Source organism: Vipera ursinii (assembly GCF_947247035.1).
Source record: "Vipera ursinii genome assembly, chromosome: 2".
In the NCBI taxonomy this organism is placed as follows: domain Eukaryota; kingdom Metazoa; phylum Chordata; class Lepidosauria; order Squamata; family Viperidae; genus Vipera; species Vipera ursinii.
The window spans coordinates 291,454,414-291,479,571 of NC_139513.1; the positions used below are offsets into that span (position 1 = coordinate 291,454,414).

Consider the following 25,158-nt stretch of genomic DNA (forward strand, 5'->3'; position numbering starts at 1 on the left):
GATGGCAGCATTCTAATTCCTAAGAAAATGATTTGTCATGAAAACATGGTTCGGTGAAAATAAGCTTCAACTATGGCAAGAAATGGCAGCATGCAAGGCTGGAGGGTAAGAACTGCCACTTTGTGGATCCTTGATGCTCTCTGAGCTGGGTTGTTTTCCTGTAGACATTTCATTACCCAACTAGGTAACATCATGAGTGCTGATGTATTGAACAGTAGCACTGATATTGTTATCTAGTTGGGTAATGAAAAAGCCAAGCTCAGACAGCATTTAGGATTGCATGGTCCTCCTCCTCCTCCTCCTCCTCCTCCTCCTCCTCCTCCTCTCTACAAAACCCACTCCCTTCTAGCATTGATGATGTTCCCTAGTTGGGTAATGAAATGTCTGCAAGAAAACCCCAAAGCTCAGAGACCACGAAAGACCCCACAACCCTCCTCCTCTCCACAAACCCCACATTCACTAGCCCTGATGATGTGACCTAGTTGGGCAATGAAACGTCTGCAGAAAAGCCACTAAGCTCAGAGAGCACCAAGGACCTCACAGTTCAATCTTGAGGTTCAAAAACTCACTGGTAATTGCCAGTTTGTTTAGGAAATGCTGAGAGTGCCTGAAACACAGATGAGAAATGATGGCAATTGCAGGGACTGGGTAGGGGGCAAATGATATTACATGCATCATGGCTTCTACCATCATAACTGTGTAACAAGGTCAAGATTTACAGGCCATAATTTTCATTTCATGCCGGCCAGCTCACAACTGCCGTTTCATGGACATAAAAGCTTATTGTGTCTGTTAGGAGAAGACAGACACCATTTTTCCTTGATTGCCTTTCCATCAAACTGCGCTAAATCTCCCTTTCCGTCCCACAATTCCAACTTCTGTCTTTAAAGATGTTTAAATACAGTCTTGCCAAGAGTGACATTTTGAAATATATCGTGCAGCCTTTGGGAAGGCCCCAGAATTATGATTAATTTAAGAGGTGGGAAGAGAATCCAATCAGGGGAACTCAAAATGTCATTCTTCAAAATCAGGATGATTGAATGAAGCAAAAATATGACGGCAATAAATTGAATAAATAAAAGAAATATACACATTTTTTAAAAAAAATAAATCCCAAAGGAATGGTTGTAGCTTAGATAACTTGACTTGCTGTTTTCTGGGATTCAGGTGGTGGCCACTGTTTATCTCCCAGATTGTTGGCCTTTTCTCTGAAATGCGTCTGGCCACACCTTTTTGTGCTGTTTACTTCAACGTTTCAGATAATGGTAACACAAGACAACTGGAGCGTTTGGTGCAATGGCAGAGGCACTAGGTTAGAAACCAGGAAACAGTGAATTTTAGTCCTGCCTTAAGCATGAAAGCTGATTTAGGTGACTTTGTCCAGTCAGCAGGCGATGATGAATTCTAGTCCTGCTGTGGGCATGAAAGCTAACTGGGGGACTTTGGGCCAATCACCAGGAGACAGTGAATTCTAGCCCTACCTTAGGCATGAAAGCTGGCTGGGTGACTTTGGGCCAATCACCAGGAGACAGTGAATTCTAGCCCTACCTTAGGCATGAAAGCCGGCTGGGTGACTTTGGGCCAATCACCAGGAATCAGTGAATTCTAGCCCTACCTTAGGCGTGAAAGCCGGCTGGGTGACTTTGGGCCAATCACTAGGAGACAGTGAATTCTAGCCCTACCTTAGGCGTGAAAGCTGGCTGGGTGACTTTGGGCCAATCACTAGGAGACAGTGAATTCTAGCCCTACCTTAGGCGTGAAAGCTGGCTGGGTGACTTTGGGCCAATCACTAGGAGACAGTGAATTCTAGCCCTGCCTTAGGCGTGAAAGCTGGCTGGGTGACTTTGGGCCAATCACTAGGAGACAGTGAATTCTAGCCCTGCCTTAGGCGTGAAAGCTGGCTGGGTGACTTTGGGCCAGTCACTAGGAGACAGTGAATTCTAGCCCTGCCTTAGGCGTGAAAGCTGGCTGGGTGACTTTGGGCCAATCACTAGGAGACAGTGAATTCTAGCCCTACCTTAGGCGTGAAAGCTGGCTGGGTGACTTTGGGCCAATCACTAGGAGACAGTGAATTCTAGCCCTACCTTAGGCGTGAAAGCCGGCTGGGTGACTTTGGGCCAATCACTAGGAGACAGTGAATTCTAGCCCTGCCTTAGGCGTGAAAGCTGGCTGGGTGACTTTGGGCCAATCACCAGGAGACAGTGAATTCTAGTCATGATATAGGCCTTATAGCTAGCTGACTTCGAGCCAGTCCCTCCGTCTCAGCTCTAAGAAGGAGGCAACAGCAAATCACTGCTCAGAAATCTTGTCACGAAAATGGGCGAAACTTATCTTTGCAGTCACCTGTAGATTTGAAGGCAGAGAAAAACAACGACAGCAACAAAATTACCACAAGGTGACTCAAGAATGTAATCTATTTTTTTAAAAAAATCATCTAACATTGTCTTACAGACTTCAGAAGTTGAACTCCACAGTTCGCCCCTCAGGTGCATAGACTCTCTTTTATGAATGTCATCTTAATTGTAGATATCCATCAATTATTGTGTTTGAACGGCTATGCCACCCTGCCACAGAGCATGCCTTCTTGCCTTTGCCACCAGGGAGACGGCTTTTTCCCTTACAAAGCGTTCTCATGAAATTTCTGTAATTCAAGCTGGATATTAAATGCTTCCTCCAAAATATATTTAAAAAGCCGGATGTACTAAGAGCTCACAACCTGAATGATCAGGACGCTGATGGTTTCCAGATCTGGTTGGAATAGAGAGTAGTGGCAATGCTTTTCTTTGCTAAGCAGTGTTTTTGTACGACAAAAATACACACACAAAAAGGAGAATTTTTATCGCTCAGGGTCCTTGGTGCTTTCTGAGCTTGGTTGTTTTCATTACCCAATTAGATAATATCATCACTGCTAGAAGAGGAGGAGAGGGGGGGGAAGAATTTTTATTGCTCAGGGTTCTTAGCGCTCTCTGAGCTTGGTTGTTTTCATTACCCAATTTGATATCATCAGAGCTAGAAGGGAGGAGGAGGAGGAGGAGGAGGAGGAGGAGGAGGAGGAGGAGGAGGAGGAGGAGGAGGAGGAGGAGGAGAACTGTGGAGTCCTAGGTACTCTCTGAACTTGGTTGTTTCCTTGCAGACATTTTATGAGCCAACTAGGGAACATCATCAGTCGGGTCATGAAATATCTGTAAGAGGAGGAGGAGGAGGAGGAGGAGTAGGTGGAGAAGAGGAGGAGGAGGAGGAGGAGGGCAGAGAATTTGTATAGCCTTAGGGGTTCTTAGTGCTCTCTGAGCTTGGTTGTTTTCTTGCAGACATTTTGTGACCCAACTAACCTCAGTCTAGTGAAGATGAGGCTATCTATTTGGGGCCATGGAGCATCTGCAAGAAAACACCCAAGCACAGAGAGCACCAAGGACCCCTCAAAATACAAAAATCCCAAAGTATTTCAGTCTATTTCCAGGCAGTCAATCCAGGAGCAGATCGGAATGGCTGAAGACACTCATGGGCTTCCTGGCGCGTTGATGGTCCTCCGTGTCTGGTGCTAACCGGCTGTCTGGTACTTGTTCTAGGATGAAGAGGCGGGTGTCGAAGTGGGTGAGGGCGCTGATGAATGGTCCCAGGCCAAGACATTAATCAAGCCCCCAGACCAGCTCGACCTGACAGATGCAGTAAGTAAACTTGGGTTAGAGACTGAGTACCAACACAACGAATAAGGGCGAGGGGAAGAGAAATGGCATAGGGCAGGGCTCTTCAAACTTGGCCCTTTTATGACTTGTGGACTTCAACTGCCAGAATTCCTCAGCCAGGCATGCCTGGCTGAGGAATTCTGGCAGTTGAAGTCCACAAGTCATAAAAGGGCCAAGTTTGAAGAGCTCTGGCCTAGGGTCTCCTGTTTGAGAGGGGGTTGGACTAGAAGGCCACTGATTCGGAACTTGTCAGGGTTGGCTGTCTTGTGGCTCACTATGTTACTCCTTATGGGAAAAATCTGTTTGACATTCATCGTTTTTGATACTCATCGCACCTCCCAGAACCAATTAATGTTGAGTACTGAAGTACCATTGCATTGTTTGAAATGGAGGGGACAGGAAGGTCCACAAAGTGTGTTCAAAAAAGTGAAGGCGGTGGCTGGGATGGCTTTGTGACTGAAACTTTGCTGAGGTTTTTTTTTTTTTTTGCCTGGGTTGTTCATGCGATCCACATAAATAACAGGTGGAGCTTCACAGTTACATTATTGCCACGGCCTCACCTGGTGAACATCCTCGAGGGCCGAAGAGTAAATGAGCTGGGATGCCAAATCTGCTGATTTCTAAGCATTAAAGGTAGTCCTTGACTTCCGACCGCAACTGAGCTCAACGTTTGCATTGCTAAGCAAGATGGTTATTGTGAGTTTTGCCCCATTTTACGACAATTCTCAACCACAGTTGGTAAGCGAATCGCTGCAGTGAAGTCGCTAACCTGGTTGTTAAGTGAATCTGGCTTCCTCAGTTGACTTTGCTTGTCAGAAGGAGGACCACGTGACCCTGGGATGCTGCGACTGTCATAAATAGGAGCCAGTTGCCAAGCATCTAGATTTTGATCACATGACCGTGGGGATGCCGGAATGGTTTTAAGTGTGAAAAACAGTCATAAGTCACTTTCTTTGATGCTGTGGTAACTTTGAACAGTCGTAAATGGACTGTTGTAAGTTGAGGACTACCTGTGCTGCAAAACAGGGTTGTAAAAGCTGGAGCGGTCATTCGATGATCTGCTTTATGGCCATTGCAACTTATGACCAAAACTGTTGGCTCTATTATGGTCGCGAGTCGAGGTGTCAACGCTGCTGACATCGGATGTTCTTGCTTTGACAACATATGGAGATACAGCCATTTTCCTTCTTATGTTTTATTCTTAGAATTAAGAGTTAGAATTAGATGATACTGGGAGGGGAGGAGGAGGAATGTGCATGGGAGTTTAGCTAGACATAACAATACTGTAACTAGTGTGAGAACCAAGGTTATTGAAATAAGAGATGATAAGAAATGGCGGGTTGCAGAACTGGAGGGAAAGCCTGCGATTCAAACTAATTGGAGAATGTGATTTGTGACTGTTAATTAGAGGAAGGAATTGTGCTTTGAGACTGTGTGTTCAGGGGAGGGGAATTCAGATTTCGGCTTCGACCATGTACGTGCCGATGCTATGCTCCTCGAATAAAGATTCTTTAAGGTAAACAATGCCTCGAAGTTCTTTGAAGAGTTTCATCTGTCGGAACCATGACATTAAGCCAAAATATGAATTCCCCTCCCCTGAGCACATAGCATCAAAGCACAATTCCCTCCTCTAATGAACAGTCATAAATCACATTCTCCAATTACTTTGAGGACTACTTGTATTGACTTACAGTTCAGATTTTCAGCGAATACAGAAACTCAGGGCAACTGTTGTTTAATGTTTCAAATACATCATTTTGAAAAAAATCTGTAATTCCTACACAAGCTCACTATAAAAAAAATGCCCTACGCATTTCTTCGACATGTTCTGTTTATGCATTGTTACTCGTTGTGTGGAATTCTGAGACAGCTCTTTTCTGCGGCAGGAACTGAAAGAGGAAATAACCCGCATCCTGACAGCCAACAACCCACATGCTCCACAGAATATTGTCAGATACAGTTTTAAAGTAAGTGTTTCTCCCTCCGCTGACCTCCATTTTGCAATGCGGACCATTGATTCTCTAAAGTAGGGCAGGGCCGAACCAATTAATGTAAAACGGGACTACGTGATGGGCTTTTGTTTCTGGGGAAAATCTTTTAAAGGGGCACGCTTTGAAAATCACCACTATTTCTGGCCACTGACCATTCTTGCAGAAGGAAGGGGTATCCCTGAGGTTATTTGAACAGTTTTCTGTCCTTCCTGGATCTCCTGGGGAGAGAAAACGACAAAAGAATCAAAATTGCTGGCCCTACCTTATGAGGGTAGAATGGGTTAACTCACTGTTGCTGGGTCGCCATGACCTGCTCACCGCCACTGGTTTGCCACCCCTGGATCTCCTCCAGTGGGTTGCCCCTGCCCGCTCATCCTAGCCGACTTGCTGCAGCTGGATTGTCACTGCCAGCTTGCCAGCGCCAGCTTGCCCTGAGTGACTCGCCCAAAGTGATTTGGCCCGGGGTTGACTCGCCCTGGGCAGATAAGCAGGGATTAACTCTAGACAAACAATCAGGCAGAAACCAATACCCTAATCAAGGAATCAGCAAGAAAAAAAATCCACACTCCCACCAATATTGATAGGGCAATAATAGAAAAAGAACAAACCTCACTCCTTTCTAGTGCTGATGATGTTACCCAGTTGGGTCATGAAACATCTGCAATATCACAGAGCATCAAAAACCACACAGTCGTTCTCTTCCTCCTCCTCTTCCCTCCTTAGTTTATCTCTGACCCTTTCTCGTTAGCAATGGGGGAAGAGGCAGAGTCCGTGCGTCCGTGTGTCAGTGAGCCAGCAGCAGCAGCCTGGCAGTGATGAGGTCTTCTAGACACATGCATACACACACACACACACACACACACACACACACACCTTAAAACCCAAGTAATAGCATTGTTCTAGCATTCAATGAGAAACGGGACTCTTGTTTCCATTCATCTGCCTTTTGATACTTAATGTAGAATTTGCAAGAATTCTTTGGCTATCAAAGAAGGAGAACACCAAGAGAGTTGCTAGAACTCTAATAAAGCTTACAAAAGATTTATTAAGAAATTGCCCCTAAATACTTACAACTTCAGGAGATCACGGCCTCAATCAGTCAGTTGAGCCCTGACAAAGGGGAAAGTTCATTTTCTGAAATTTGACTCACAAGGAAGCTGGGGAAAAAAGCGCAAATCTTATACTCCTTTTCCTTACTTTCCCATTCTTTGGAATCCTCACTTTGCTTCTAGGATAACTAACAAAGGGAAATCAATATTTGTATTTACATTCGTTGGAGAGAAAGGGATTACAAGAGAGTAACCAAGCACACAGTGGAGAATTCACATTGAAAGAAATGTCTTGGCTTCTCTTCCCAGCGGCTTAGGATACAAAAGGAAGGCTTTGGGATCAAATTGATTAGGATCATGCCAGTTTCAGATAGCAGCACAAGCTAGTCCCGGGTGCTAATTAACTAATCAAGGTTGCAATGGTGAGCTAGCTTGCAGGGAAGAACAACATGCATGTAAAGAAAAGCAGTTTAGGAAGAGATAGCTTGGCCAAGCTATCTCTTCTTTCTACAAGGGTTGAATTTCGGGGGCGGGTGGGAGGGAGAAGAAAATACAAAAAATACTAGTTAAGCAACCAGGCACAGGACAACTCTACAACTGCTGTTTGGAGAGATCTGTCTGAAAGTCTCTTCCCGTGTCTGCTTAAGCCAAAGCAGCCAAAGTTGGGAAGGTTAAACAAGAGCCGGAGTGCAACCGTTCTTCTCTTTTCCTTTCTCCAAAGGAAAGAGCCTACAAGCAAACCTCAGTGGTGGAGCAGATGGCGGTACACTTCTCTCTTTGTGGGAACCTGATCTTCAAAGATTCGGATGAGGGTCGCAGACAGGGCATAAGAGCCAGCTCGTCTGGTAGGTTTTGTCCTAAGCAAGTCAGGCTCAGCAATATTTATTCTGAATTTCAGAAAAGCCAGGCCTGTGTACGTGTGCCGTAGATCGGAGTGGCAAACGTTTGGAGGTGGGGGAGGAAAACAATGGGGATGAGCCATACAGATGGACCTTACTTGGGGTCCTTGGTGCTCTCTGAGCTTGGTTATTTTCTTCCAGACATTTCATGACCCAACTAGATGACCTCGTCAGTGCTAGAAGGGAGTGGGGTTTGTGGGAAGGAGGAGGAGGAGGAGACGACAACCTTGGTACTCTTTAAGCATGGTTATTTTCTTGCAGACGTTTCATTAACCAACTAGATGACATCGTCAGTGCTAGAAGGGAGTGGGGTTTGTGGGAAGGAGGAGGAGGAGGAGACGACAACCTTGGTACTCTTTAAGCGTGGTTATTTTCTTGCAGACGTTTCATTACCCAACTAGATGACATCGTCAGTGCTAGAAGGGTGTGGGGTTTGTGGGAAGGAGGAGGAGGAGGAGGAGACGACAACCTTGGTACTCTTTAAGCGTGGTTATTTTCTTGCAGACGTTTCATTACCCAACTAGATGACATCGTCAGTGCTAGAAGGGAGTGGGGTTTGTGGGAAGGAGGAGGAGGAGGAGACGACAACCTCGGTACTCTTTAAGCGTGGTTATTTTCTTGCAGACGTTTCATTAACCAACTAGATGACATCGTCAGTGCTAGAAGGGAGTGGGGTTTGTGGGAAGGAGGAGGAGGAGGAGACGACAACCTCGGTACTCTCTAAGCTTGGTTATTTTCTTGCAGACATTTCATTACCAAACTAAGTAACATCATCAGTGCTAGAAGGGAGTGGGGTTTGTGAGAAGGAGGAGGAGGAGGAGGCGGAGGAGGAGGAGACCTTAGTGCTCTCTAACCTTGGCTGTTTTTTCTGCAGACGTTTCATTACCCAGCTAGATAACATCATCAGTGCTATACAGTATCTCCTTTCTTGGGCTGTGGGAGGAGTTTTGATTATTAAAGTGATGTTGAGCTTTAGGCGTACAGGAGCAGTGGTGGCGCAGCGGTTAGAATGCAGTATTGCAGGCTAATTCTGCTGACTGCCAACAGTTCGATCTTGACCGGCTCAAGGTTGACTCAGCCTTCCGTCCTTCCGAGGTGGGTAAAATGAGGTTCCAGATTGTTAGGGGCCGTATGCCGATTCTGTAAAGTGCTCAGAGAGGGGCTGCAAAGCGCTATGAAGCGGTATATGAGTGCTATTGCTACACAGAAGAATCCGTTGCTTTCCCCCCCCAAGATGGAATCATAAGTTTTGGGTCATTACGGCAGAGGAGACACCAGCAGCCAGCAATGAAAGCCTCCTTTCATAGCCACAAATTTGGAACATTTTAACCTTGCTTTTACTTTTTGGGGTGACCCTTTTATGTGCTGTCTAACTTCCAACCAACGTGATGGATTTACGATGCTGTGCATTGCACGAGCTGAGGAAATGGGTTAATTTAATAATCAGGCTAAATGTGAAAACAGCCGTTGTGTTCTTAAACTGACTTGGAAGGAGGGACCTCCGTGCTACTGTTTAGAAATATTTGTGTGTGTGTGTGTATTCTAAATGTTTAAAATTTATATAGCTGCCCAACTCGCACAAGTGACTCTGAGTGGCTTGCAAGGGTTAAAATACAGAGGCCCTGCCCCATATGACCCTCGTGTGTGATGTGTGTGTGTGTGTATTTATATGCTTTACAGATCATTCTCAATTTAGCTCAGAATTTCTGTTGCCCAGCGAGACAATTGTTAATTCAGTCTTGCCCCACTTTACGACCTTCCTCGCCACCGTGGTTAAGGGGAATCGCTGCCGTTGTTAAGTTGGTCAACGTGGCTGTTAAGTGAATCCAGCTTCCCCATTGGCCTTGCTTGTCAGAAGGTCGCAAAAGGGGATCACCTGACCTCGGGGACACCGCCATCGTCATAAATGTGAGTCAGTTCCTCTGAATTTTGATCCCGTGACCACAGGGATGCTGCAACCGCCGTAAGTGTGAAAGACGTCCATTTTTTTTCAGTGCCGTCGTAACTTTGAACGGTCACTAAATGAACTGATGTAAGTCAAGGACGACCTTTGTATACGTGCAGAGGTGACTCTTGAGTGGCTTACAAGGATTTAAACACAGGGAAACAGTTCTATATAACCCTGGCCTCCAAGGATAAACATAAACATCTGAGCTTCGGATGGCCCCAGATCTCCGGTCCTTTTGCCGCGGCCTCAAAACACTTCTTTCCCATCAGGCTGACCTGGACTGACAGGGATTTTAATTATGTTTTTAATTTTTAACTTATTTTAATTTTAATTTATTCTACAGGGGCCATTAATGTAATTTTCTTTTCACTTCTGTATTATTGTATTTTATTGTTGTTAGCCGCCCTGAGTCCTTCGGGAGATAGGGCGGTATATTAGTTTAGTTTTAGTTTTATTGTATTTGTATACCGCCCTTCTCCCGAAGGACTCAGGGCGGTGAACAGGGCATACATAAAAAATACGAGATACAAAAATTGAAAAAGAATTAAATAATAGCCCAGTTAAAACAGTCGGTAACAATATACAATATAAAAATCCCCATTAAAAGTCCCCATTAAAACCCCAACATATCCCCATCAGGCCAGGCCGGCTTGTACAAATAGATGGGTCTTCAGACCGCGTCGGAAGGAGCGAAGGTCAGGTGCCGTCCGGAGCTCGACCAGCAGCTGATTCCATAAAGCCGGAGCGCCCACAGAGAAGGCCCTCCCCCTGGGGGCCACCAGACGACATTCTCTGACCGGAGGCACCCTGAGGAGGCTCTCTCTGTGGGAACGCACAGGGCGGAGGGAAGTCGACGCCGGCAGCAGGTGGTCCCCGAGGTACTCCGGACCCATGCCATGTAGGGCCTTAAAAACCATTACCAAAACCTTGAATAAGTCCCAATAATAAATAAATAAATAAATAAATAAATAAATAAATAAATAAATAAATAAATAAATAAATAAATAAAATAATGCCACTTAGCAAAAAAAAACACAACACCACATCAATAACAACCAAGTGTGTCTCCCCACCTGCCCCAAGCGCCCTGGGAAACAGCCAACTTTGAATGCCTTCGGTCTCCAGAGCACTGTTTCTTAACCTTAGCCTGGCTGGGGAATTCTGGGAGTTGAAGTCCACCCCTCTTCAAGCTGCCAAGGTTGAGCAACAATGTTCCGGGCAGACGCTGTTCCACAGAGCAGTCACTACCAGAGAGAAACAGGAAATGTCTTTGACACAAAGGAATTGGTATAAGGCCGGCCGAATGGAAAAGTCAAGAGGACAAAGTGCTTTTCCGGCACACGTTCGGATTCCTCCAGGTCACAATGCGACGACTCACGCTCAGGTCTAAGAAATCGAGGAACACTGCCAAAGGCGCGGATGGGAAAAGGGAGACTTTTCCAGAAGAGATGATTTAGCAGGAAAGCTGGCGCCAGCCAGAAGGCAAGAATGAAAAACAGCCAGTGACTAAGAGAATCTGTGAGAAAGGAGCAGAATAACAGAGCTGGAAGGGACCTCGGTGGTCTTCTAGTCCAACCCCCTGCTCAGGCAGGAAACCTTACAACATTTCAGGCAAATGGTTGCCCAATCTCTTTTTGAAAGCCTCCAGTGATGAAGCACGTACAACTGTTCCACCGATTAATTGTTTTCACTGTCTGGGAATTTTTATTTTGCTCTAGGTTGTTTCTCTCCTTGGCTAGTTTCCATCCGTTGCTTCTTATCTGGCCCTCAGGTGCTTTGGAGAATAGGTCGACCCCCTCCTCTCTGTGTTGTTGTTAGCTGCAAAGTCGTGTCCGACCCATCGCGACCCCATGGACAATGTTCCTCTAAGCCTTCCTGTCCTCTACCATCTTCTGGAGTCCATTTAGGCTCACGCCTCCTGCTTCAGTGACTCCATCCAGCCACCTCATTCTCTGTCGTCCCCTTCTTCTCTTGCCCTCAACCTTTCCCAGCATTAGCTGGGAAAGTGAGTCCTTCCTTCTCATTAGTTGGCCAAAGTATTTGAGTTTCCACTTCAGGATCTGGCCTTCTAAAGAGCAGTGAGGGCTGATCTCCTCTAGGACTGACCGGTATGATCGCCTTGCAGTCCAAGGGACTCGCAGGAGTCTTCTCCAGCACCATAGTTCAAAGGCCTCCATTCTTTGGGGCCCTCTGTGGCAGCCCCTCAAATATTGGAACACTGCTATCCTCTCCCCCCATGTCCTTCTTTTGGTTAAACTAGACATGCCCAATTCCTGCAACCATTCTCGATATGTTTTAACCTCCAGCCCCCTAATCATCTTTGTTGCTGTTCTCTGCACTCTTTACAAAGTCCCAACATCTTTTTTACATCGTGGCAACCAAAACTGGATGTAATATTTCACCTGGGGTCTTACCAAGGCATTATAAAGCAGTATTAACACTTGACGTGAACGTTGAGAATATTTTGAGTGAGGGGAAATCATCCTTTTCAAAACACCCGCAAAGGGGAAGGGGAAAGGTGAGGGCTACTCGGGCCAAGGGATGAAAGAAGCAAGAGAAGATACTTGTGGAGCACTTGTTCGATTGGTCTATTCCGCAAAAGATGTAGGAGAACATCCTTCGGTCTCTATTGGACTTATCAGAAGAGTAAGAAGTGCCAATTTCTGTGGCTGAAAGAACATCTTCAAAAAGGAAGTCTTAGGTGCTGAGACAGAGATCTGAAGGTTCTTGTTCTGACTGGCAACTAAGCACTGGAAGCAGACAGGAGCTGTTTCAGAATCCTTCAAACTGAACTTCTAACAAGCAAATATGTACGTCGGAAGACATTATTTGTAGCTCGGAGCTGAAATGTGGGGGTCCTTAGTGCCCTTTGAGCTTGGTGGTTTTCTTTGCAAATGTTTCATGACCAAACTAGCTAACAACAACAACAATAATAATAAAGATGGAAGGGACCTTGGAGGTCATCTAGTACAACCCTCTGCTCAGGCAGGAAACCCTATACCATTTCAGACCAATGGCTGTCCAGTCTCTTCTTTAAAACTTCCAGTGTTGGAGCATTCACCGCTTCTGGAGGCAGGTTGTTCCACTGGATAATTGTTGTAACTGTCCGGAAGTTTCTCCTTAGTTCTAGGTTGCTTCTCTCCTTGATTAGTTTCCATCCGTTGCTTCTTGTCCTGCCTTCAGGTGCTTTGGAAAATAGCTTGACTCCCTCTTCTTTGTGGCAGCCCCTGAGATACTGGAACGCTGCTATCATGTCCCCCCTCGTCCTTCTCTTCATTAAACTAGACATATGGTACCCAATTCCAGCAACCGTTCCTTCTATGTTTTAGCCTCCAGTCCCCTGATCATCTTTGTTGCTCTTCTCTGCACTCTTTCCAGAGTCTCAACATCTGTTTTACATGGTGGTGACCAAAACTGGACGCAGGATTCCAAGGGTGGCCTTCCCAAGGCATTGTAAAGCGGTATTAACCCTTCACGTGATCTTGACATCATCGGTGCTAGAACAGAGTGGGGTTTGCAGGGAAGGGAAGGACGAGGAGGAGGAGGAGGAGGAAGAGGAGGAGGACTCTGAACTTGGCTGCTTTATTGTATCATGTTTCCCCGAAAATAAGGCCCACCCAGAAAATAACTCCTAGGATGACTTTTTAGCGTGAGCCTAATATAAGCCCTACCCCCCAAAATAAGCCTAGTTAAGAGCCCGTCCACTCCCTCCCACTGTCTGGTTGCTCGATGCCGCAATGGGGCAGGAGGCCACGCAGCACGCTGGTGCCATCGCCACAAAGTGAGTCAAGGCAGGTGGGGTGTATGTGTGGAGCTGCCCCACGTGACCCACACCCGGGCACCTTAGGGACCCTGCAGCCAGGTCACTCCTTGCTCAGCGACCTTCCCCCGCCCGTTCTAGGACTAGGCTGCCCGACTGCCTCTTCCTTTTCACTCCCCTCCCAAGCCAGACTGCCATGGGCGGGGGAGGCTTGGTCCCCTTACCCGGTCCCCCTCCGCCTTTTGGAGCCGGGGGGGGGAGTGATGGTGAAAGGCCTCTGCCGCCGCTGCACAGCAGCCACGTCTGCCACTGGAGGGGCTTTCTTCGGTTCCCTTCACGGCTCTGCCCACCCAGTCATGGGAGAGTTATACCAGGGCTGGCGGCTGGAGTCACGGCTGGCGGGGTCTTTGGAGCGCCCCTTTTGCACCAAAAAGAAATATAAAACCCGGTCTTATTTTGGGGGAAACACACAGTAGTTGTTTCGTTACCCAACTAGGTAACATCATCAGTGGTAGAAGCAAACAACAACCTGTTCAAAGAACCCCGAAGAACAATCACACCCACACTGCCAAGGCAAGTCACTACTAGTATATAAACAGAGCAAACTCCACTTCCTTCTAGCTCTGATTGGGTTATTGGCATGGGTCCGTATTACCTACGGGAGCACCTGCTGCCGGCGTCAACTTCCCTCCGTCCAGTGCGCTCCCACAGAGAGGGCCTCCTCAGGGTGCCACCGGTCAGAGAATGTCGACTGGTGACCCCCAGGGGGAGGGCGTTCTCGGTGGGCGCGCCAGACCTGTGGAACCGCTTACCGGTTGAGCTCCGGATGGCTCCCGACCTTCGCTCCTTTCGACGTGATCTAAAAACTTATTTATTTGAACAAGCCGGCCTGGTCTGATGGGTTTGGGGTTTTTACATTGATTTTAACTAATTTATTGCATCGGGCACAACTATTTAATTTTTTTTAACTTTTGTATCTTGTATTTTTGATATTTATTGCCCTGTACACCGCCCTGAGTCCTTCGGGAGAAGGGTGGTATATAAATCAAATAAATATAAATATAAATATATAAATACTTAGTTGGGTCACGAAACGTTTGCAAGAGAACTACCACAGTAATCTTCTCCCCTCTTCTTCCTCCTCCTCCTCCTCCTCCTCTTCCTCTTCCTCCGCCTCCTCTTCTTCTTCCTCCTCCTCCTCCTCCTCCTCTTCTCTGTAATTCCCAATCTTTTCTAGCACCGATGTTCCCTAGTTGAGGAACGAAATGTCCGCAAGAAAACGTTCAGAAAGCACCAAGCAAATACGTCACAAGCAAATACGTCAACGCGAGCCCTTAGTCCTATCAGAGGAGTGGAAAATAGCCCCCTATAGCACGGCTTTTGTAAAAAAAAAATCCTGAGTAAATTGAGGAAAAGGATTATGTCAGGGAAAAAAAAATCTGAGAGATAATGAAAGATCAACCTTGCTGAAGGAGAAACAACCTGGCTTCTCAAAGACGATATTTCAAAGGCCTTTGAGGGCACCAGCAATCAGGTGGATCGGATGATCTTTCAGACTTTTTTTTGGTTGGGTATTTAGGAAAGGCTTTTGGTAAACCGTCTCGTCAATAACACTCCCGTCAAGGCTAGCCTTCGTAAGTAGAGGGCAGGCCAGCTTATGGACAAATGATTTATGTTCGGGATTTATCTTGCAGATAAGTTATCAGGAAGCAAGGATGATAATTGCACCCGGATAGAAAAAAAAAGGACGCTTGAGGCCCTAGAAAAATGTACAGATAGTCCTCCGTTTACAGCCACAACTGAGCCCGAAATTTCTGTCGTTACGTGAGACATTCGTTAAGTGAGTTTAGCCCCATTTTACGACCTTTCTTGCCACAGTTGTGGCAAGGGAATCCCTGCAGCCGTCAAGTGGGTAACCTGGTCATTAAGTGAGTCTGACTTCCATATTGACCTTGCTGGTCAGAAGGTTGCGAAAGGCGGATCACGTGACCCTGGGACACCGCAACTTTCATAAACCTGAGCCAGTGGCCAAGCGGCTGAATTTCGATCACGTGACGATGGGGATGTTGCAACGGTCGCAAGGGTGATACCTGGTCATCAGTCCCTTTTTCCTGTCATGTAACTTTGAACGGTCACGAAATGAACCGTGGTAAGCTGAGGGCTTCCTGTAGAAAAGGGTTGTAAAGATGATCAGGGGTCTGGAGGCTAAAAGGTAGGAGCTAGCCTTTGTTTAGCCCAGGGGTCGGCAACCTTAAACACTCAAAGAGCCACTTGGACCCGTTTCCGAGAGGGGGGAAAAAACCCACTGGGAGCCGCAAAATTCTCTCGCGTGTGCACACACATGAGGGGGGAAGCTTGATGGAAGAGTTTAATTAAAAAGAAATAGAGGCTGTTGTGCATGAGTTCTCTCTATCTCCCTCTCTCTCTCCCTCTCCCTCCTTCCCTCTCTTTTTCTCCCTCCCTCTCTCTCTCCCCCCAACTCTCTCCCTCTCTCCTATCTTCTGCTCACCTGGCAAGCTGGCTTCACGCTCTTCTCCGACAAGCTGACACGCATTCTTACTGGGCTGGCTCTCTCTTGCCCTTGGTCTGCCAGTCCTCTTCCCCCACTACGTAAGTAAAAGTTTGTGTTTGAGAGTGTGTGTGTGTGTGTGTGTGTGTGTGTGAGAGAGAGAGAGAGAGAGAGCGAGAGAGAGAGAGAGAGAGAGAGAGAGAGAGCGAGAGAGAGAGAGAGAGAGAGAGAGAGCTGCTGCTTTCTGCTGCTTCCTACTTCCTGCTGAGACACAGCAAAGGCAGGAGCCCCGCACCATAAGCTTGTCAGCCTGTTGGAAAACAGCATGAGGCCATTCTCTTTTTACACACACACACACACACACACACACACACACACACACACGAGAGAGAGAGAGAGAGAGAGAGAGAGAGAGAGAGAGAGAGAGAGAGAGAGAGAGAGAGAGAGCACTGCTGCTTTCTGCTGCTTCCTGCTTCCTGCTGAGATGCAGCAAAGGCAGGAGCCCCACCCAATAAGCTTGTCAGCTTGTCGGAGAACAGCGTGAGGCTACTCTCTTTTTACACACACACACACACACACACACACACACACACACACACACAGAGAGAGAGAGAGAGAGAGAGAGAGAGAGAGAGAGAGAGAGAGAGAAGGGAAGTGCAAGAGCCTCTCTCTGTCTCTGTCTCTCTCTCTCTGCAAATGGTGGAGGACAGGGAGCCGCAGGAGAAGGCTGAAAGAGCCGCATGCAGCTCCAGAGCCGTGGGTTGCCAACCCATGGTTTAGCCTAACAAAGAACAGGTTCAGGGAAGACAAGAAAGACATCTTGCAATCCTTAAAGGAGAGTCACAGGAAAGGGGGGGGGTGTCAATATATTCCCCAATGCAGGACAAGAAGCAGTGGGTTGAAGCTCCTGAGTGGGAGGTCTAACGTGGAAATAGGAGCAATTTACAGATCATGAGAATGATGAACCTCCCTCCAAAAACGTTACCCTACATATCAGAAAAATAAACATGGATTACAGATTTCTCTAGCTAAGTCTCTTTTCCCTAGAAAGAGTACAGAGAAGAGCAACAAGTATGATTAATAATAATAATAATAATAATTTTATTTGTATACCGCCCTTCTCCTGAAGGACTCAGGGCGGTGAACAGGGCAAACATATAAAAGTACAAAGATACAAAAGTTAAAAAAGAATTAAATGAAATGCCCAAGCTAAAACAATAGGTAAATATATTTACAACAACAATAAAATCCCAACCCATCCCCCATCAGGCCAGGCCGGCTTGTTTGAACAAATAAGTCTTCAGATCACGCCGGAAGGAGCGAAGGTCGGGCGCCATCCGGAGCTCAACCGGCAACCGATTCCATAAATCCGGGGCGCCCACAGAGAAGGCCCTCCCCCTGGGGGCCACCAGATGACATTCTCTGACCGGTGGTCTGCCAGATTAGGGGGCTGGAGGCTAGAACATATGAAGAACGGCTGCAGGAATTGAGTATGTCTAGTTTAATGAGAAGAAGGACTTGGGAGGGGTGACATGATAGCCGGCTTCCCATATTTGAGGGGCTGCCACAAAGAAAAGGGGGTCAGCCTATTCTCCAAAGCACCTGAAGGCAGGACAAGAAGCAACAGATGAAAGTAACCAAGGAGAGAAGCAACCTGGAACTAAGGAGAAATTTACTGATGGTGAGAAAAATTAACCAGTGGAGTGAATTGCCTCCACGGGCTGTGGTGCTCCATCACTGGAGGCTTTTAAGAAGAGATTGAACAACAATTTGTCTGGGATGATGTGAGGACTTCTGCCTTGGGCAGGGGATTGAACTAGAACAGGGCTTTTCAACCAGAGGTACAGGTACCACCTGTGGTACATTGGCACTTAGCAGGAGGTACGCTACCATCCTAGAAAAGTGGTAGAGGGGGAGGGGAATGTGGCAGCACTGCACAAGCCTGAGCGAGAGACGGCTGGAGCTGCAGGACTGTCAGGGCTCAGTGGAAGTGCCAGGATCAGCGCCAGTCTCCAGCTCGGCGCTGAACCTGGCACTTCTGAGCCCAGAAGAAGCGCCGATCAGCTGGAATGTTGCAGCATCTCCAGGGTCTTGTGATTTACATTCAGAGGCTTGGCAACTGATTCATATTTATGACTGTCACAGTATCCCAGGGTCATGTGAAGTGACCAAAACCTGCTGCAACCACCCAGCAGAGGGGGAGAAATAAAAACCAAATATACCCCACCCCACCCCCGCTGCCAATCCTCAACAGAAATGCTCACAACCATGAAAACCTCGGACAGGCGGAAGAGCGCCCCCGGGTGGGCAGGCAGGTGTCTTGCTCGGCTGTGGCTTGGGGGGCATTTTTTCCAGTGCCATTGTAACTTCGAACAGTCACTAAGCAAACTGTTGTAAGTTGAGGACTACCTGTACTTCATCACTTTTTTCTTTTTTTTTTTTTGGTCATCCAGTTTTTGACACCTTGCTAGGCGACTGGGTGGTACTCGGATGCTGCCATATCCTAAAAGTGGTACAATGGGGGAAAAGGTTGAAAAGCCCTGGACTAGAAGACCTCCAAAGACTCTTTCTAGGGTTCTTTGATTCTAGGATTCTATAATTAAGGACCTTAACAGCCCAGCCAGGAATCTTATTTGGAAGGTTTATTTATTCATAAAGGATTTGGAATAAGTGGGATCCTGGCTTGTTTGTTTATCTTGATGATACCAATTAAAGAGCTTAGAGCAAATCTGGTTGAATAAGCAAAGATAAAGCAATGTGCTAGGGGAACATAATGCTGACTTTACATATATGCTGCTCAGTCTGGCAAAGGCTGAATAAGAATGGGATTTTGAGACTATGATGGATTCTTGTTGAAAAGTTTAACTTTGCAGATGCGATGCACACATGCACACACACACATACCTCAAGCAGAATTTTGACTGCACTGTCCGAATTGCCATTCTGATATTCCCCCCTGTTAGGCATATGGTGTTAGCCTACAATGTTGGGTTGAAAATATATTAACCATAATGCTATGTCTTTAAGATGTTAATTGGCCAATGGGTGTGTAAGTGTTCTCATGGCCATAAGAGGAAGCTAGGAACATAGCTTCTCTCTCTCTCTGAATTCACTGATATCTACTGTTACTGTTTTTGCTCTGCTGTTAGTTTACTACTGTTGTAACCTGAACTGTGTATTGACCTCTGGACTGGTAAGAAGACTTTGTAGTTTTGGATTACTCTTTGGACTGTTGCTATTGTTTATGACCTGGACTGTTTATTTTTTGACTGTGCATTTTTGTCTTTACACCACCTCAAAGTAAAATACTTTTTGCTTTTAGAACTCAGTGTATTTCTTGTGTGACTTTTTACTGCTCTCAGTACCCTTCCTTGTCTGTGCAACTCTTTGGTAGCACAAGGAGACCTCTGCACAATAAATTCCCTAACACTGGTTATGGGCCCAGTCCTGTACTGAGAGTTAGTACACACAGTATTCCTAGCTGAGTTTGTGTTAGCTATTTTGGTGTAAAATGGCACAAGAACTGTTGTCAGGCATCTCCTGGATAACCCGGTTGGATGGGACAAACTATGTTTCCTGGTCCACGAAATGCTGCTTGCTTTTGCGCAAGGTAGGACTATGGTCTGTTGTAAATAACCCACCAGATACCACTGCTTGGGATCCAGATGACGAAGAGGATGCAAAGAAGTTAGATGACTTTAAAAGAAGCAATGAGAAAGCTCTTTGCATTATTGGACTAACACTGAATGACCAGCAGCTTGTCCATATTCGTGGTGAGGAGTCTGCTGCTAGGTGTTGGGGCGTTTTGCGAAGGCTTTATGTTCGTGACAGTGTGGGTGCACATATACACCTTACACGTAAGCTGTTTAGGGCTCGTCTGCAGAAGAATGGAGATATGCTGACCCATTTAAATTACATGAAGGCAGCTTTTCAAGAGCTTCATGAAAAGGAGCTGATTTTTTCAGAGTTGCATCAGGTCTACATTATTCTGTCATCTTTGGATGAGAGTTATGATGAGTATGTTTCTTCTTTGGAAGTCCTGACCAGAGAGGAACTGACATTGACTAACATTACTGGGAGACTGCTGGAAGAGTCCAGAAGAAGGTGTGACAGAGACCAGCTGAGAGAGACACAGCCACGAGAGGAGCAGCAATTTACCACTGCTTACAACGTCAAGAAATGTTTTTCTTGTGGGGCTAAAGGGCATATAGCCAAATTCTGTAGAAAGGGTAAAAAACAGAATGTAAATAGCAGTGGGAAGGCTAAGAAGGGCATTGGTTTGGCTGTTTCTGATGAATCAACATCCAGAAACAATGAATTGTGGGTTGTTGATAGTGGGGCTTCACAATGCATTACTAAAGAGAAAAAGAGGTTTGTTAATATGAAAAACAGCAACCAATATGTTTCACTGGCAAACGGTTGGAGGATGAAGGCCTCTGGTGAAGGTAATTCCTATTGTCCATGCATTAATAAACAGTTACCTATGTTATATATACCTAAACTAAGATTCAACCTGTTATCTGTAAGGGAATTGGTTAAAGTTGGGTTTGTGGTAACATTCAGAGGGGAGCAATGCACTATTGAGAGGAATGGAACCTGTGTAACTGCTAATTTGAAAGATGGTTTATTCTTTCTCACAAGTAACCAGGTTAGTACAGTAAAAGCTAACTCAATATGTGAGAACAAGAAGCCACATGATGAATGTATACATTTATTGCATAGGCGGTTAGGGCATGTAAACTTTAACTCACTACGTAAAACAGTTGAGTTAGTAGGAATTAAACTGAAGCCATGTAGTAAGTATTTGAATTGCAATGCCTGTAATCAGGAAAAGAGTAAGGCAACTCCTGCAAACAGGTTAAACGGCTTCATAACAACTGTACCTTTGGAAGTTGTGTTTGCTGATTTGATTGGACCCATGAAACCAAGTTTAGGAGGATCATGTTATATTTTAAGTATATTGGACCACTACTCTCGTTATGGTTTTTGTTATCTGCTTAAGTCAAAGGCAAACACTTTCCAACAATTTGCAAACTGGCTGAAGTTCGTGGAGAGAAAAACAAAGAAAAAGGTTCAGTGCATAATTACTGATAATGGTACTGAATTTACAAACAAGCGTTTTGTTGATATGTTAGAATCCGCTGGCATTGAGCATAAACGTTCAGCGCCTTATAGACCTCAACATAATGCTTTTGTTGAGAGACGTGGGCAAACGTTACAAGCCATGATGAGAACCATGTTACAAGATTCTGGCTTAACAGATAGACTGTGGGGGGAGGCAGCAAAATGTGCAAACCATGTTCTGAATATAGTTGTTAATACTTCTACTGGTAAAATACCATATACAATATGGCATGGTAGAAGACCAAACCTTGATTACCTGCACACGTTTGGCACTCCAGCTTGGGTCAACATTCCTGCACAACTCAGGAGTAAAGGCCAACATAGGGCTATGCAATTATACTTCGTAGGTTACGAAGCTAACCACAGATCCTATCGTTTCTGGGAACGAGGCACAACTAATGTATATAACAGTGCGAGTGCAAAATTCCTTGAGCACGTTGGTTGGGATAGGTTAGAGCAAGAAACTGTTAATACTGATCCTCTAGTGTTTGAGGACTCCTCTGATAACGTAACTAGTAATGATAATACATCTCCTGTAAATATAAAAGATGAAGAGGAGATAGGGGAGATAAAAGAGGAATCAGAGGAAGGAAAGGAGACCTCTGCACAACAAATTTCTTAACACTGGTTATGGGCCCAGCACGCTTCCCAAACCTTGCGGACATTCCTAGCTTCATCACGGGGTTGAAGGGAAAAAGGCTAACTGTCAGTTGCCATCCGATCCTTACTTGTGCTTCGCTGCTATGTGGTGACAGACTGCCATGAACTCTGGAGACGGGGAATGAAGGGGGCAATGCTTGGGGAAATGAAAGTAATGGCTGTATCTCCTTGAGTTGCTGCCTCAAGGTCACCCAGCTGCCTCAAGGTCACCCAGTAAAAGGGGGCCGTGTACCAAACTTCACTTGGACTGACCCTTATGAAAACATCTTGCAAGGACTTGATTGGTGAAACTGCGGTGGGAAATGAGAAAGTTAAGTGAGGGAAAAGTAGGAATAGAATAGAATAGAATAGAATAGAATAGAATAGAATAGAATAGAATAGAATAGAATAGAATAGAATAGAATAGAATAGAATAGAATAGAATAGAATAGAATAGAATAGAATAGAATAGAATAGAAAATATGGAATGGAATAGGAGTGGAGTGGAATAGAATAGAATAGAATAGAATAGAATAGAATAGAATAGAATAGAATAGAATAGAATAGAATAGAATAGAATAGAATAGAATAGAATAGAATAGAATAGAATAGAATAGAATAGAATAGAATAGAATAACAGAGTTGGAAGGGACCTTGGAGGTCTTCTAGTCCAACCCCCTGCTCAGGCAGGAAACCCTATTCCATTTCAGGCAAATGGCAGTCCGATCTCTTCTTAAAAACTTCCAGTGTTGGATTTTGGCATGCGATTCTCAGTTCTGGCTTTGCAATGCTGCTGTAATACACATGATTGTATTGAGCAGGGGGTTTGACTAGAAGACCTCCAAGATCCCTTCCAACTCTGTTATTGTATCGTATTGTATGATCTCTAATAAACTATACCTTTCTCAACAAATGTAGCCAAGGATTGTTTCTATTTAGAGGTTTAAGTAGTGGCAGGTCCCACACTAACTTCACAACAGAACTGCAAAATAAAAGGGGAAATATGGTAGGTTATAGTGTTAAATAGCGGGTTCTTTGGCGCAGAAATGAAGATGCGAAGCTGAGTACAAGGTAACTCATAGTTTATTTCGTGCAGAAACTGTACTGAGGGAAAAGGCTGCAACTAGCCGCAATATATAGTCTAGCCCCTAGGCGGCAGCCAATAGGTTTGAATCAACCATTGCTGCGGGTTCTTCGCACCCGGCGGGCTCCTCATGGACTTGCCAATGAATGAGGACACGTCTCTCTGAGTGTTCTCGGGATGAGGGCCCAGACTGAAGTCCTAAGCTCTCTTTTATTGGAAACATAGGTTACAAAGTCAGCAAGTTAACACAGGTTACAAAGTCAGCAAGTTAACATAGGTTACAAAGTCAGCACAAGCAACAAGCAGTTAAATGGTTACATTTTAGTTATGCAGGAAGGAATTATCTTATGTTTACAAATGGTTGCATTTCAACTATACATCAAGCAGGTATCTTAAGGTTATAAATTAGCTACGTTTCTGCATGGAATGTCTTTGTTCCTGTAACTATCTTGTATGTGTTACTTTCTTGTACGTGTTCCAACGGGTGTCCGTCTGCACGTAGCAAGGTCATCTGAAAACTTGTCTCTGCCCTGAGCCAGACCTGCGCCATTTTATGTGAGCCTAAGGTGGAAATATGACAGGTTTCCTACATCTCCTCCTTTTTTGTTTTTTAGACCCAAGGGGCTCAGGAGGACAGAGATGTGGTGCATTCCGTTGCTAAGCATAAGGCTTTCTTTTGGCCCTCCTCGCCATCTGTGTCTAATGCGAAGGAGGCCTTTTCAATGGCACGGTCCGTAGTATCTGACTCAAGGTCTTCTTGAGGCAATAACTGATATTTTCTTTCCCACAAGGCATTTACATGCTTGATGGCACGTTGCTCTGCTATAAATGAAATGCTATTAGAGATAGTTCTAACAAAAATAGGTAAAACACAAGGCAATATAACACATCCTAAAGCAATCATACTAATTAAAGCTACAATAGCTTGCAAACCAGGTAATTTGGGAAACCAGGAGCCAAATAATTCCTGAAAGTTAAAACCATTCCATGTTTGAACAGGAACATGAGCTACTTTAATCATTTTGTCTGTGATCTCCTGAATCACTTTCCCACTGTCATCAATTTCAATACAACAATTTGTAAGATTAAATTTTCCACATACCCCCCCTTCTTTAGCTAAGAGATAGTCCAGGGCCAATCGATTTTGCATAATATAAATGTTTTGGTTATTGTTGTACCTAACTTGGTGGTAACCATACAGAGTTCACATTGTCCCTCAGTCTGAGTATCAGCGGAACGTTGACGCCGGGACAAAACTTTATACATGTTCATCTGTCTTGCCTTGGTCTTATAACGATGCGTGTAAACAAACAAGTCCTGGGAGAGGGGAGGTTTAGCAAAGTTATCAATGGAAGCAAGTTCTACCCAGTCTTTAAATTGGCGTCCTCTACTGAAACCTTGACAATAAATAATAGAAGCCAGTGGTCCTGGGGCTAACAATAAGTTGAAGCAAAACTCGACATGGATGATGATGATAAATGACCATAGACTCGTTGTTGACAACAGGTTGTTCCTTCTGGGTCCATGCGATGGGCAAAAACAGTGTGAAAAGAGTCATTTTTGACTGGAAGCAATGTCAAAGGTGTAAAGAACAGGATGGGATAGCTGGTGAAGTGGAGTTGACGTCTGGGGTAAGCTTTCAGATGGAATTGTGCTTTAGTGGCATCAGGCAGTGGTGTTAGAGCAAGGCTGAAAAAAGTCACAAACCATGCTGTCATCTTTAGCGGGGTCCGTAGTTGTTTTTGTGGAGGCATGATATGGGCGAACATGGCGACCAGGGATCCACAGCACTTTGTCTGGCAGTTGGACTGCAGCGTAGCCTCTGCCCCAGGTGATAAGGTCTGCAGGGCCTTGCCAAGTTAGGTCTGGAAGTTGTCGGTACCAAACCTGTGGCTTAGGGAGATCTGAAGAAGAAGAAGAAAAATGCCGCTCTGCAGCTGTGGTTAAGGGATGGCCAGTCAAGTTTGAAAAGTTTAGAGTGTAGAGGCAAAGGTTAAGAGTGTCTTGCACTGCTGGGAGGTTGGGGCTTCGTTTTCCCCCGTTCTGATTTTTATAGCGATCTAAAGCATGTTTCAAGGTTTGGTTAGCCCTTTCCACCAAGGCTTGGCCTTGGCTATTATATGGAATTCCAAATTTGTGTGTTATTTGCCAATAATGACAAAATTCTGCCATGGCTTGACTGCTATAGGCAGGGCCATTATCTGTTTTGAGTTCTTTTGGACATCCCAGCACTGCAAAGGTCCGAATACAATGATTAATGACATGTTTGGTGGCTTCTCCCCTTTGGGGGGTAGCCATGATGAATCCTGAAAAAGTATCAATTGAAACATGCAAATACTTCCATGGGGCAAATGGTGCATATTGTGTGACATCCATTTGCCAAATTTGGCAAGGCTCCAATCCCCTTGGATTGACACCCATAGGGATTGCAGTGGCTTGTTGGCTGCAGGTTGGACATTGCTGGCGAATTGC

The 25,158-nt window shown here is 45.4% G+C and overlaps 1 protein-coding gene across 1 annotated transcript in view; it reads left to right on the plus strand.

The window, feature by feature from the left end:
• DNAI1 (dynein axonemal intermediate chain 1) overlaps nt 1-25,158 on the plus strand; it is a 145,687-nt gene that overhangs the window by 12,953 nt on the left and 107,576 nt on the right. The window contains exons 3-5 of the mRNA XM_083351186.1: nt 3,567-3,665; nt 5,570-5,650; nt 7,445-7,568. Coding sequence (XP_083207312.1) covers nt 3,567-3,665; nt 5,570-5,650; nt 7,445-7,568 — 304 coding nt within the window. The remainder of the gene's footprint in view (nt 1-3,566; nt 3,666-5,569; nt 5,651-7,444; nt 7,569-25,158) is intronic.